Consider the following 14,626-nt stretch of genomic DNA (forward strand, 5'->3'; position numbering starts at 1 on the left):
TATTTGCCTCAACATCTCATAGAGTAGGATATGGAGTTTGACAAATTACTTTGAGAGAGAATTTAGATATACCCCTCCTTTTCCCCACACCTCCAAACCCTCTCCCCAACACCATGCTTAAGGAATTGAAATTAATATATTTGAAAGATTCTACATGCAAGAACCTGATCTAAACATTTTATTTCATGAACTCTATGAGGTAGCTTTAATTATCATCCCACTTTTTAAGTGAGGAAACTGAAGACAGAAAACTTGCTTAACATCTCAGAGTTAGAGTGGTCTGCCCAGGCAGACAGGGGCTGGAACCCATGCTCTTAGCAGCTACCCCTAGCTACTCCAAGGACGACGGGATCCAGTAACTGCAGGCAGTTTGCTGGCCCCAGAGCTAAGTCACTCCAGACAACAGAGGAAGATGCCCCCAGCTTCCATCTTCTCCCGCTTCTCACACATGCTGGCTAACTTCTCCTCTGAATAAATGTTGGACCAACATCTAAAGCATGTCAGTTGAAGAGGTGCCAGTGTTTTGCCTGCCCAGGGAGCCTACACATCTCAGTCCAGCTTTGATTCTGTCTTTTAGACCAGGCCTAAAACAATAAAATTGTGACTATTGCTCTTGCCTGGCTATGTGCAATATTCACTGATGGGATTTCACTTGGAACAAACTCAGAGGATGTGTTTTCCTTACAATTTTGGCAGCAGAGAAGCTACCTGACCATGTGGCAGTTCCTATATCCTTTGGCAACACTTCAATTTCTACTCTTGGCACATTCATAACAAAGGCAAAGGAAAGAAGAGAAATAGCAGAGACACAGCCAACACTGTTCGGGATTTTTCATCTAAGTATCCTGCTTGTCCCTGCCTAAGGTGGAGAGCTTGACAGCTCTGTCTGCGTCAAGAGAATGTTGTGCTGTCCAGTTGAACTTTCTGTGATGACGGAAACGTTCTCTATCTTTGCTGTCTGATCAGATAGCCACTGAGTACTTGAATTGTGGCGTGACCAAGGAATTGAATTTTAAATTTTAGTTAATTGTAATTAAACTTGAACTGCTATGTGTGGCTAATGGCTAGCATGTTGGATAGCGCAACTCTAGCATTTCTGCAGCTGGGGTCCCCTAAACTGGGAACCCCTGGATGTCTGACAGATTTCCAATGTTATTTAACATTGTTCCCTTCGTTTTTTAATTATTACATTCTTTCATCCAACTAACATTATGTATTCAGCCATTCAACAGATAGTTCATGAAAACCTATTATGTTCCAGGCACTGGTCTAGGCACTGGCAAAAATAAGCCTGTGAACCAAATAGACAAAAATTCCTGCCATTGCAGAGCCTACATTATTGCAGGGCTAGGTAGATAAATAATTAACATAACAAATAAGCACGTTGTATCATACTTTAGAAGGTGCTATGCTATGGGGAAAAAGAGAAGGATGAGAGGAATCAAGGTAAGGGGGTGGTGGAAAAGCCTCTGCCATCAGCACCTTGATGAGCACTGAGAGAAGAGAATACATAAGTAATAGAATGTAGAGTCCATGCATCGAAGGAGTTACGGTCTGGTCAGAACTTTCTTAATGAATGTGTCTTTGTGAAATGGCACTTGTAAAGTGAGTAGCACAAAGCTTGTCTTAGAATAGGTACTAAGTGCCTCTCTTACCACTTGAACCCCACTGCACCACCCACCTTCTGTTTCATTTTGTATGTCTATCTGTGTCTTCTGTTTTACTATATCTGGCTCAGAATTCTAGGGTGAGGAAAAAAAGTAAAAGAAAGAAAGAAAAGAAAATGAACAAACATAAGAAATAATCACCCTATGGGTGGTAGTAAGTGAAATTTTTCAGAGAACAGATTGCATCATCAAAGCACGTACATCCTGCCCAACTACAGGCAGTTTCTCTAAGATCCTTCCAACTACCTCATCTTGCTAGATGGGAACCTCAGGAGAAGCCCAGGTGAACAGCCTTTCGAGGCTAGATACTAAAGCTAAATCAGAGGCACTATTTCTCACAGGCCTTCGCTGATAGAGGCCCTCTGTATCTGGAATTGATCCTCAGTAAAAACTCGTGCAGAGTAATGACCCAGCCATCCCATCCCATCTATTGGCCATTTTTCTGTGTTCCTTTCACGTCTTCCCCAGCAGTCTGTTCAAGCAGTGTTTTCTGAAAACCACCACCATCAGTCAGTTAAGTTTGAATTTAACACGATTTATCACTTATCACAAGAGTTTCTCTTAAGGTTTCTAATTATTGCACAAAATATTTGTTTGCCTTACAATTAATTAAATGAAACTTTGGACGTCTGATAAGCTAGAGGAGTAACTCTGGGAAAGTAATGGATCCTTGAAATCACACTACTCAGTCTTCTCGCACATAAGATATATAGCATTCTGGCTCAGGGATAAAACAGAAGAAATCTCCACTCATATGTGATCATTTAAACAGCAGACCTCTAACTGTCCATTACTACATGGAATTGAACCTACGTATTTAGGTTAGTATAATTCATCCTTCCTGATCTTGTCGTCCAAGCCCAGCTCTGATACTTAGCAACTATATAATCTTTAGCACGTCAGTTCACCTCTGTAGGCTTCAGATTCTTCATCTGTAAAATGGTTGCTATAAAGTCGTCATTCTTTTATCCTGAAGTTCAAATCCCTCAGCAGAATTTTCAGAATAGCGCTTTCCCTAGAACATACAGACTCCAGAAATATCACAATCTGATCTTCAGGAGGAGGTCACAGTCAAGTAAGAATTCTGATCCTAACACCTCTTTGACTTCAAGATGGCATAAAACTATTTAAGAGTATTGGTTTTAAGGCATCTTAGCATCACTGGCTTGTTTGGTTCTACATGACCTTGATGAGCATAATCCAAGAGCTGATAGGGTCTTTCCAGTGGTACCCTTGCTAAGTCGTTTTGCATTGTAGCCTCTTTCATGCCATTCACAGACCTGCCCCATCCAACTTTTATAGAAACACTGCAATCATTCTCTTCTCCATAGGGATGGTCTTTTCCAGCTAATTTACACACCAGCTACCTTGCTTCAGCTCTGAGCTAGGCATCCTTGGGATTCTCTGCAGGTGTGAAAGCTCCAGGGTACTTAACAACACAAAACCTGCCGATTATTGAACACCGATTATGTGCCAAGAACAATACTAGGTGCTTTCCATAGAGGATCTTTTTTCCCAAATGCATCAATCTTAAAAGACTTATACAACCTCACCCTCCACCCTACTTAACAGATAAGGAGAAGAAGGCTTAAAGAGAATGAATAACCTGTCTCAGGTCCCTCAAGTAGTAAATAAAGGAACTGGATTTCAACCAATGGCACCATATTATAGTGCCTTAATGATGTCATTCCATCTTCTATGACAGATTGCAGAACTGACCTCATCCCTCCCATGTATGACATGGAATTAATTGAAAAAATATAGACGTATGTTGAATTGATTTCTGTGTGATATAATTACTTCTACTTGTCAAAACCACTAAGATCTATATGAAGGAAATTATCTTGATATCACTGAAGTCTTTAAAGTCTTCAAGCAATTCTTGAGCAATTTTATGGGCAAGATAATTCCCTATGCATCATGGGAGAGACAAAATTGAATAAGAATCTGCCCCTGACAATAGCTACAAAGCAATTCAAAGAGGGATAACAGTCTCCAGAAGTAGAGCCAAATATTGATTTTTGAGTTGGGCAGCCAATTCATTTCTAAGTACCCTGTGAGTTTAAAGAAAGATAGGCAGAGGTTAAGAATATTTCACAGAGATGAATCTAATGGAAAGAAAAAGGATCAAGAAAAACACATTGTGGGGGGACAAAACCCTATGCCACTTCTCCCATTTTCCCTTGGTAGGTTTGAAGTTCATCCCACTATGAGGAACAAAGAAGTGTGTGGAAGACCACCCGGTTAGCTGCCACAAAGCAGGAAGCTACTCATTCACTCTGTCAATCTGCAAGCATTCTTCTAGAGCCAATGTCGAACTGTACACTCCTCCAGAGCTTAAGGTACAGGCAGAATAAAGATGCAATCACTGCTCCAAAGAATCCATAATCTACCAGAGGAAGACAGAAATATAAACAAATAATTTTCATGCCATATAATAATTGTAGTAGTATGTATCAAGTGCTGTGGGATCACCAAGAGAGTGGTCATCAGACACTTTACACAGGAGGTGGAGTTTGAGCTGAGTTTCGAATGATGAGTTTTGAATGATGAGTTCAAGTGTAGCGAGTATTCCAAGCAGCAGGTATAGCAAGTTCAAGGGTTATTGAGGCATGCAAGACTTTGGCGTGTGTGGGTGAGAGTGTATCATGGGATTTGTGTGATAGAGTAGCAGGAGATGAGCCTGGCTGGGGGGAGAAACCATGACAAGCCTTTAATGTCATATGCAAATTGAGGTGTTATCTTGCTAGTGATAGGAAGCGATTGCAGGGTTTTAAGAAGGACGTGATAGAATCATGTTTACTTTGTAGAAGAACCATCTATCAACATTGTGGGGAACAGATTAGAGGAGGATAGAGAAGAAACCAATCAGTGGTCCTCTCTTGGTACCATCTGAGTAAGACATGATAAGGGTCCAACCCAAGGTACATCAAGATTGAGGTAAACTTGAACAATATTTTAGGAAGTCACATTCCTCTGTTATCCAGTTTCTGGAAAGAGTTGTCAAAGCCAAAAGTTTCTGTTGTTGCATTCTCTGTACACAGACCCCAAAGTGAGATAAGAGCACAAAGAAAATACCCACTGTTTTTGATAGTAACTTATCCTGGGCTTTAAAGGTTGACCCAAGCATACACGCATTTTACTGAAGATGTCCCTTACATACAGCATGTACGGGAGAAAATTTGATGATGGGATCCATGAAAAACAGGCTCTGGCCAGGTGCTCAAGGCCAAAAAGAAATAACCTGGTACACAGTAGGTGCTAAATAGATGTAAATAGGCAGCTGGAGCAGAGGAGAAAATAGTTACAAGTTCTATGCTTCAAATCAGTAATAACATTTAAAAAATATTTATGAGTGGTTAGACTAGCACTTTTAAGGAAAATGGTGGTTCTCATTATAATCAGTTGTTAAAAGAGAATTCAAAGTAAGGCAGCTGAGGCTGTGTATCACTGAAATATGGAAAAGATCTCTGTTTTACAATGTCTCATCTGAACAGAATCACTCAATGGAGTAGCTTGTGTCTGAGATGATCGCCATCAATATATTCCATCTCTGTGTGTTCATGCTTTTCTCTCATCAAGACTTGGAGTCTATTCCTTCCCTCTTCTGGGATCTGGGCTGCTCTTAGTGACTTGCTTGATTAAGTGAGTGTAAGGAAATGATATTCGGGGACTTCTGAGGATAAGTCTTAAGAAGCCTTGCAGTTTCTGCCTGGGCCTCTTTGAACACTCTGTCTTGGAATCCCCACTTCATGAGAAGTCCACTGCCATGCAAGAAGTCCATCTACGCTGCAACCACCAGAGAGCAATGCCAGCCAGCCGTCAGTTCTCTCAGCTATCCCAGACTTGGAAGTAAAAAGGCCATCTTGGACATGCCAGCTCCAGCACACAGCACATGGAGAAGAATTGAGGCCCCAGACATATGGCCCCACTTGAGCCATTTGGCCATCTTCAGCCTTTCTAGCCTCTCCAGCTGAGGTCCCAGATATCAAGAAGCAGAGATGAGTCATCCCTGCTGTGCTCTGCGTGAATTCCTGACCCACAAAATTATTAACACAATAAATAAACACTGTTTTACATCACTATGTTTGGGGGTGAGTTACCTATTAAGAGATTACCAGAATATACGGCATACAACTCTGTGAGTTCTTTGAGACTAGAATTGAATATTATTCATCTCTCTACCCTTAGCAAAGTGCTGACAGATAGTAGGCAGCAATGTTGTTTGTCGAATGAATACATAAATAGATGTACATATAATTAAGTCTCTTAAATCAGCTAAGTATCTCTATTTCCCAAATGTAAGAAAGAATTGGTGATCTCTGACCTCTCTGAAGTGGGAAACTTATTTCCTCAGCCTAGATTGTAATGGTCCTTCAACCATCGGGCTCATCAGGTATGCAGAGCACTGTCGATCCCAGGAAAGAGCTCTGAATTGCCCACAGAGGGCCCAGTCACAGGTCATGCCACTTGACAAGAAGGAATATGTCAGGGACTCTTTCTTAAGGAGCATTGTAGGACTATGTTTAAATAACAGCAAATGCTTACAAAAGACTTGCTATGTGTCAGGCACTTTTCTAAGCCCCTTCCGAAAATTAATTCATTTAATAGTCACAGGTCTATGATTATACTATTTTAATTCCTATTTTACATATATGAAAAATGTGACATGGAATGACTAAATAACTTGCACAAGATCACATAGCTAGCAAGTGACAGCTTAGCTCCAGGCAGCCTGGCCTGGGGGCCATGATGCTTTTATTCACAATGCTGTCCTGCCTCTCTGGGAAGAATCATGCTGTCACTTGTGACCCCAGAGTCATGGCATTTGGGAGGAAGTGGTAACTTTTACTAAATAAGAAGAAGGGGAGGAGATAGAAAAGGAAAATACCATTCTCTGTGATGTTAGACAAGACATGGTAACCTTTCTGTGCCCTTAATATCTCATTTAGTAACTTGCTTTAGCTTCAAGCAAATGATAAAATTTCATTTTTCTTTAGAGCATTAGAGATTCCATGGGAAATGATACTTTTTTAAGTACCAAATTGTGATACTGTTAACAATCTTTTTTTATTTACATAAGTAAAATTTTCTCATATTGTATCTGAATAAGTTAATAGAGAGTGTCTATGGAGGACACAAGAAAGCCTCCTCTCCTCAAAAGTCATTAACCTCGGTCACCTCAGTCCAGCTCTTCAAGTGCCATTGAATTCAAAATGCATTTTCTAACTTTGTATCCGGGAACAAAACTCTGATATTGCAGGTAATTATATTCCTCCTGAGAAAAGAGTGTACATGTGGGTTGTATTGGCAGCATTTGAACAGAATACTAATAACAAACTGTGGGACCTTTTGAGCACTGTCTGAACACTGACCTATTTCAAATAACTCTGTGACTCGTCTAAAGAGCTCCAGATCACAAGTACAGCATTTAAATGGAAACACAAATGCCATAGCTTAGAGATTTTCCTCACTTTAATGACTACACTTCTTAAATCAGAAAACCTTCTAATTTGAGGTATACCAAAAATAGCATTGGTACATATGGAGCCACAAATTAACAGTTTCTGTAAATAGGCACCACTTTGTCAAAGACTCAATTCTAGAACTAAAATTTTACATAATACTATGACCATGTTTTGATGTCAAGAAATTTTCAATCACTATTCTAATGCCATAAAAAGAAATCTAAAAATGGGCTTGTTTCTATTTTTGCTGAAGATTAAATATCACAGTCAAGACTTTTAAATCATTCCAGTGTTGTGAAGAAAAAAAAAATGAGAAGAGCTAAGAAAGCAATAATTTCAGGAAAGCAGGCTTCCAAAATCCTAAGGAATATGGCCACACAATAAGAAAGGGTACTTGGAGAACACAGAGGAAGCCTTTGTGCCAAATAGAAAAAAATCTAGTTCAGCATGGGAAATACTTGTGAAAAATTAGAAGCAAATTTAATCTTCAATGTACTCCACGCACTTTGCCATTGTTTTCATTTACTGGTTTCCCCTTATCTTCTTCAAACTCATCTGATTTCCTTCAGATGTTCTCTATATCACAAAAAAGGAAAAGCAATTTCTCACAGTGAATACGCTTAAATTTCTACCTCCAACGCAGACAATTAGGAAACTGAAAGACATATTTATAGATTACAATCAGGAAAAGCAGCAGCACGGAAGGAAGGCTGAATGCAATAGAATCAACTCAAGTATTGAGAGCACCAAGCTATGCGACTTTGCACAAATCATTTAACCTCTTTGGGCCACAGTCTCCTCTTCTGCAGAATGGAATACCTGCTTGACTCAGATAGTTACGAAGACCAAATGAGATTATCTCTGTAGGCTGCTGTGTGTCATAAGCTATAACGTGCTATGAACACGTCAAATGTCATGTGGGATCTTTTTTAACACTGTGTTATTAAACTCTTTCTGCCAAAGGCATAGGACATAATAGCTGTTATTTCTTTGTCAAAAGGGGAAGAAATTTTCAAATATTGGGGAGCTGTTAAAGGCCAAAAAGCATCAAAAATGAGATTTTCCTCTTGATGCACTCAGAAAGATGGGAAAAGAATTGAACCAGAAATAACAGTTATTTAATATTTAACGAGTATAACTTAGTCCTTTGGAAGGACCAGATCACCTTTGTTCCACTGAAAACCATCTCTGCTCCATCAATGACAGGCATCCCACACTTTGGAAAACACCAACCTAGAGAATTGTTCTCCTTCTAGAAGTAGAATTCCATGGTTCTTATTGCTAAATGATTTAGCCAAAGCCACAACTCAGTCCGTTGCAAAATTGGGCTAAATAGTATAAGATTCTTAGTGCCTTTCAGCTCTCCAAAGCACTGAAGCCCTCAATCAGTGTCAGCTAAGTTGCATATCATTCCTCAATTTTCACAAAGTGACAGGCTGGATGCAAGTGACAGACAGATCCTTCAAACAGCTAATGACCTCAGGGAACTGGGACTCCATTACAGATGGTTGGCAATGGAAAACAAATTTTGAGTTGTTATCGAAATTAGACAGCTGCAAATGACGGGCTCTATCAAGTGGCTAATCAGGAGAGTCTCTCCTGTTGTTAATCATGTACAACCTGTATGTACACTTGATATTACAGAACCCTCTAGACCCATCCACATGGGTTACCTGAGAAGTAGACACATGTCCAGGTCTGACTGCTCATGTTTGGACTCTTCAAGAAGATTCATTGGCAACACAAATGTAATCATGTCACTCTCCAACTTAAATCCTTCAATGGCTTCTCACTGCCTGGGGGTAACATCCAAAGTCTCGAACACTATCTGGAAAGTCCCCCATGATCTTGTCCTTGCTCATCCCTCCTGCAGCCCCATCTTGTTCCACTCTTTCTTTTACTCCCTATGCTCAAACCATACCAACCTTCTTTTTATTTTCTCCTAACTAGGCCTATTCATGCTGTTTTTTCCTGCAAAGAACGCTCTTAGCCGGCTCCCGACCCCGCTGACCACGCTAACGCTCATTCGTTCTCCATGTCTCAGATAAAACAGCAGTTCCTCAGAGGAGTCTCCCCTGAACCTCCTAGATTAGATTATACTCACCTGCCACAAGCTTCTCTACTTCTTCATCACTGTCAATCACAGTTGCATTGCTGATTCCTGTCTTTCTACTCCTCGGGTGTCTAAGTTCAACGAAGGCTGGGAGTGTGTATATCTCATCTATCCCTGTAGCCCTGGCACTAAATAGAAACCCCTAAGCAATGTTGAATGAATGAATGAATGAAAGGTTTCAGACTGGCCCACACCTAAGGCCACAGAGTCTTCCAAAATAATTTAGTAATCTTGAGAGGATCTGGAATCATTTTGTAACCTTATCTGGACCACCTTCTTTTCCTAAATGTATATGTTCATGATATAAATCTTCCTGAGGAGCAGAAGGGCTAACCCAGTTCTCCATCAAGCTAAGTGACGTTCCAAGATCTTGGTATAATTCTGTCATGGGGAATGCACCCTCCTCAAAGTAGGGCCACCATAATGCCCAACCTAGTACACCCAGGTGAATCCTCACACAATCCTGGGGCACAGCAGACCAGTGATATGAAGATATTCTCAGGCCTCCCATCTTGCTTTATTTTAAGCAACAAAATTTGTCATGCTTTCTGTTAAAGGAAATTTCACAATGTCCTTCTCTATCAGCCACAGTGACGAAGAGAGGCAGCGGTGTAGTGCGCTTGGTGTAATAAGAGGCAGCGTGGTGTAGTGGAAAGAGCACTGGACAAGGAATCAGAAAAACTAGTTCTGGCTCTACCACTTCTCTGCTGAGTGACCTTAAGCAGCTGGCTCTTTCTGGCTACACTATCTTTCCCTTTTAAACTGTACAAATCCTTTGCCTATTGGGTTCCTGTAAGCACCAAATGAGAATAATTATATTTTATGTCATATATAGGAGTTGCTGATACTTCAACTATGAAAAAAATTGCGAACTGTAAAATACTGGGCAAATTATGATAATTTGGTCACTGGCCCTTGAGAGCAGTTTTATGTTCCTGATTTCGGACAATATCTGTTAATAATAAAGTGAATTTTCATCTGCCATTTGATGGCTGGTAGAGACAGCCTAGTTCTCACCAGGCTAGCGGGAGAGGAATTAAAATTTAGTTATGATTTGGTCCCTATTCAAGAGATAATAGAGCATTGATTGGACATGATGCACCTTCCTTGCTTTCTTTCATTCTTTATAGTAGGAAAACTGTCTTTTAATGAAATAGTCAATATGATATGTCTTTATTGGTCAGACTCTTCTCGTTGGCTGTAACACAGTAAAAGCTCAGCATAACGATGTCCTGAATCATAGGTCAGATAAGCTACCACTTACATGGAATGATTTTAGAGGAAACATAAGTCCTATTTCTCCTCACTGGTGTTCAGAAATCCATTACTGGGATATAAGCTTTCTTTCCACAACTAGAGATAAAGTTGAAATTTAAATCTTCTTCAGATAAGTAACACAGTAAATTTTTTACCAAGATGCAAAGGATTAATTGAAGGCATTTTTTGATAACAATACTTGAGAAAGAGAGTATTAGACACATATATTACGGAAAGAGAGAGACAAAAGAACTAAATCAATCTTCTTACTTTACTCTTTTAGGTTCTGAAATATTAAAATGGATTTATTTTTAAATGCACTGGTTTTTTAAATTATCACAGTCGAATAACTGTTGTGAGAAAAATACAGAAAGAACTCCTCTCTAAAGTAAATCCTCATAATGCTTTCTTGTGTTCTATAATTTTTCTCAGAAATACATACTGTAGAGGAGCTGGGTTGACCTGTTTTTGACATTATTTTTCCTTGCAGACTTATAAATGAATCTTTGAGGGACCAGCTGCTGGTGACCATCCAGAAGACATTCACATACACTCGAACCCAGGCTCAGCATCTCTTCATCATCCTCATGGAGTGCATGAAGAAGAAGGAATTGGTATGTAAAGTGTTCCCCATGAGTGGCAGAGCCCTCTCCACGTTCCCTCTGTCTGTTTCACCATCTTCTTGAGTCCTGCACCCACTGTTGTTTAGTTCTGGCCAAGCTCGCAACCTTCCTCAGGCTCCGCTGGCTCCTGTAGTTTGCTCCCTGCAGTAGTTAAGACCCTGCTTTTCCTGCCTGGATTTAATGAAGTGTGTGCAGCAGGGTTTTAGCCTGACTTCCTACTGAAGTTTTAGCCTGACTTCCTTCCAAGTGCCTCCGATTACCTCACCCAAATGAGCTGAAGAGAGAAAATAGGTTTCCTCCTGGAAGATGCTTCCATTGATCCTCTCCTAGGTTTGAGGTTTCACTTTGCTTGTGATGTGCTTTTATTGTCAAATATCTTAGTGACACAGGGTCCAAGCTAATATGCTAATCATACAAATAGAAAAGGGAGAAATGTATTCAAAGGATTCCTGGAAACTTCTGTAGTTTCTGAAGCGTCCTCTGATAGCTAATGAAACATTTCTTACATCTGGGGAAAGGGTCTTGCAAATGTGGTGTAATCACAGAGACCTTCTTTAGGGTGGAAGAAACCACCTGAGGGAGCATTTACGGAGCGCTGGCTATGTGCCAGGTAGGGTGGTAAATCTTTACATCACTATCCCCTGTGATCTCTGCCACGGTCCTGATGAGAGAGGTATAGTTATCATCCTCACCTTACAGATGAGAAAACTCAAGCTCACTCGATTAGTAAATGAGGAACTAGGATTCAAAACCTGTGGTGTTTAATCTCCGTGGGAAATTTTTTTGTACAGACATTGTCTCATTGAAGCAAACATAGCACATTGCCCACTTGGGGTAGATTCCCGGTAGGTCTCAGCAAGTGGAGACTGTTCTGGAAGGTCATTTGAGCCTGTGACAGGGGAGGGAAAGGAGCAGTTAAACCTGAGCAGTGGCCTCACTCAGGTTCTGGGCCATCTCAAGTCAGCGTGGGCATCCTGGAATGATTAGAGACATCAAGGAGGCACTTCTCCTCCAAAGTGGCACCAGGGCCAGACCCTAAAAGGCTCAACCACTATCCATTCATCCACTGATGGGCACTTGTGTTGCTTCCACCTCTTGGCCATCATGAATAATGCTGCAGTGAACATAGTGAGATTGAGAGGGTAGAGTGGAGCTGGAGCGAGCTGCCTTCAACCAGTTCCCCGACTAGGCTGCAAGCTCCTCAAGGCAGGGCAGGAACTGTCTTGTTCGCAATGGTGTGCCTGTGCCTAGGACAGCGGGGCACACACAGGGACTCACTGAGACTGCCAGGAGCAAGGGAGGGAGGCAATTTCTGAGTTTGAGAAACCTGCTATTTAGAAAAAGAGGACTTGATTCCATTAAGCAAGACCCATCTCCAGAAAGCATCCATGTGACCTTTGTGAAGCCCTGCAGCAGCTTTCAGGTTTGGGGCAAAAGGAGTGGAGGTGAGGAGAACGGAACAGCACCTCTAATCCTTGAGTCTCGGTAGACCTAGGTGGTCTGGACGCCACGTATAGAGAAGCCAGCATGAAGATGGCGTTCACAGTCACGACTGCTGGTGCCCCAGGCAAGCCTCTGTCAACCCTAAGAGTGCCACTGGCTTCCTCCCAGGTCGGAGGATGTGGTTAGCTCAAGGCGTTTCAGCTCAAAGGCTCCCTCCGCCACCAAGGAGGCGTGTGAAACCCTGAGTTTCCACCTGCCACAATATGAGTTTCCTCCTGAGTACTAATGATTTTCCAGCTCTAAGGCCAATGCTGACTGTGAAATCTTACCAGAACTATGCATTTGAGCAGTCCCGCAAATTTCCTAGAGGGGCAGTTAGAATTAAAATTCTAGGAAGCAGTTCGAAGTCATAAAACCAAATGAGGCTTAATATGCTTCTCAGGATATTTCATAGGACTGTTCCCTAGGATTCTGCCTGATAATTGTCATCTTGTGTAATTATGGCCCCTGCTGAAAAGGTCAACTGCATTTTAACATGAGGTGTTTATTGCAAGATATGTGAGGTATCCCTAGCTGTGGGCTAAGGCAATCGGATCTTAAAGGAAATAAATTGTCCTTATCTCCACATCTAGGCAGAAATTAGGATTTTTAAAATCATAAGTGCAATTAAAATAGTTTCCATTCTTGAGGGTTTATATATGTGCATGGACAGTACTAGATGCTTTCTAAAGGAGGTGGACATGAGATAGGCATTATTTTTCTCCTTTTCTTTTTCTGGTGAGGAAGATTGGCCCTGACCTAATTGCCAATTTTCCTCTTTTTGCTTGAGGAAGATTCTCACCGAGCTAACTTCTATGCCAATCCTCCTCTACTTTGTATGTGGGATCCCGCCACAGCGTGGCTTGATGAGCCATGTTTAGGTCCGTGTGGGGATCTGAACCTGAGAACTTGGGCCACTGAAGCCAAGCATACTAACCCAACTACTATGCCATTGAGCCAGCCCCTATTTTCCTCCCTTTGAAGGGAGCATCAGAGGGTACTGAGGCTGGAGAGGTGAGGACATGTGTGCACAGCCAGGAAGAGCCATGTTGGGGCTGTCTTGTGGCAGAGCCCAAGTAGCTTCTACTCACCATACTGTGTAGCTTAGCATGCAGAACAAGGACATTCACAGTGGAGTTCCTCTTCACTCTGATATTCTTCGAGGAGTCTTTTGATTCCCTTGACAAACTAAGTGGGATATAATATTCTGAGGGCACTCTAACTCTTGCTGAGTTCTGCTAAGGGATTTGGTTCTAAAGCTGATCTGACACCTTTCTCATCCTGGCATCCTATTAACTTATGTAATAAAGACCTGCACTGTGGACGCATATTTAGCTTGTGAAACCTGGGCCACTGGGCCGTGTGGCCTCATGGAAAATATGCCTTGAGGAGCCTTTTGTAAGACTACCTTCTACTTACTTCATATTGCTCTTGAAGAAATTCACTTCTCCTCTGCTTATTTCCCACCTTGGGTCAAAACAACATCTCAAAAGCTGTCACCTTCTGAGAGGATGTATCACCCTACATACCAACCTATGGAGCTAAGTTCCATCATTATTATCCAGAAAAAATAAAAATTACAGAGATAAAAACTGTTCACAGCAGCATATTAATTTGGGGGCAAATGTAAGGGACCAGGACACAGTGTCCCCCCACTCTCTTCCTCCTCAAGAGGGTCTGCTCATAAAGAATGTCACGACCAGGAAAAGAGGACCCCAAGTGGCAAAGCCCACTCTGAGGCTGATTGTGTGTGTAGAAATCATGGAGCCTTTCAGTTCCAGGGCACAAGTCAGCTCCTTCCCCCTGCTGTTGCCTCTTGGAGCTCCTGTCTGCTCTCTGAGCTCCTGCAGAAGCCTTCCTCTGTCACCACTTCCAACCCACCAGCCCCAGGCTCGAGCAGTGCATGTACTTTCGACATTCTATAGTGAAGGAGTACTGGTTGGACCAGCAATGTAAGCCACATGGTCTGTGTGGCCCTAAATGAGTCATGGTGAAGGAGGATGCCCGCCCAGCTCC

General features: G+C 41.6%; 1 protein-coding gene across 11 annotated transcripts in view; it reads left to right on the top strand.

Annotated features, from left to right (window-relative positions):
- Positions 1-14,626, top strand: part of TRPM3 (transient receptor potential cation channel subfamily M member 3) — a 797,927-nt gene that overhangs the window by 612,112 nt on the left and 171,189 nt on the right. For all 11 annotated transcript variants that reach the window (XM_070495625.1, XM_044756724.2, XM_044756721.2 and 8 more), the window contains one exon: positions 10,996-11,119. In XM_070495625.1, the coding sequence (XP_070351726.1) occupies positions 10,996-11,119 (124 nt within the window). The remainder of the gene's footprint in view (positions 1-10,995; positions 11,120-14,626) is intronic.

Source organism: Equus asinus, chromosome 23 (genome assembly GCF_041296235.1).
Source record: "Equus asinus isolate D_3611 breed Donkey chromosome 23, EquAss-T2T_v2, whole genome shotgun sequence".
NCBI classification, from domain to species: Eukaryota; Metazoa; Chordata; class Mammalia; order Perissodactyla; family Equidae; genus Equus; species Equus asinus.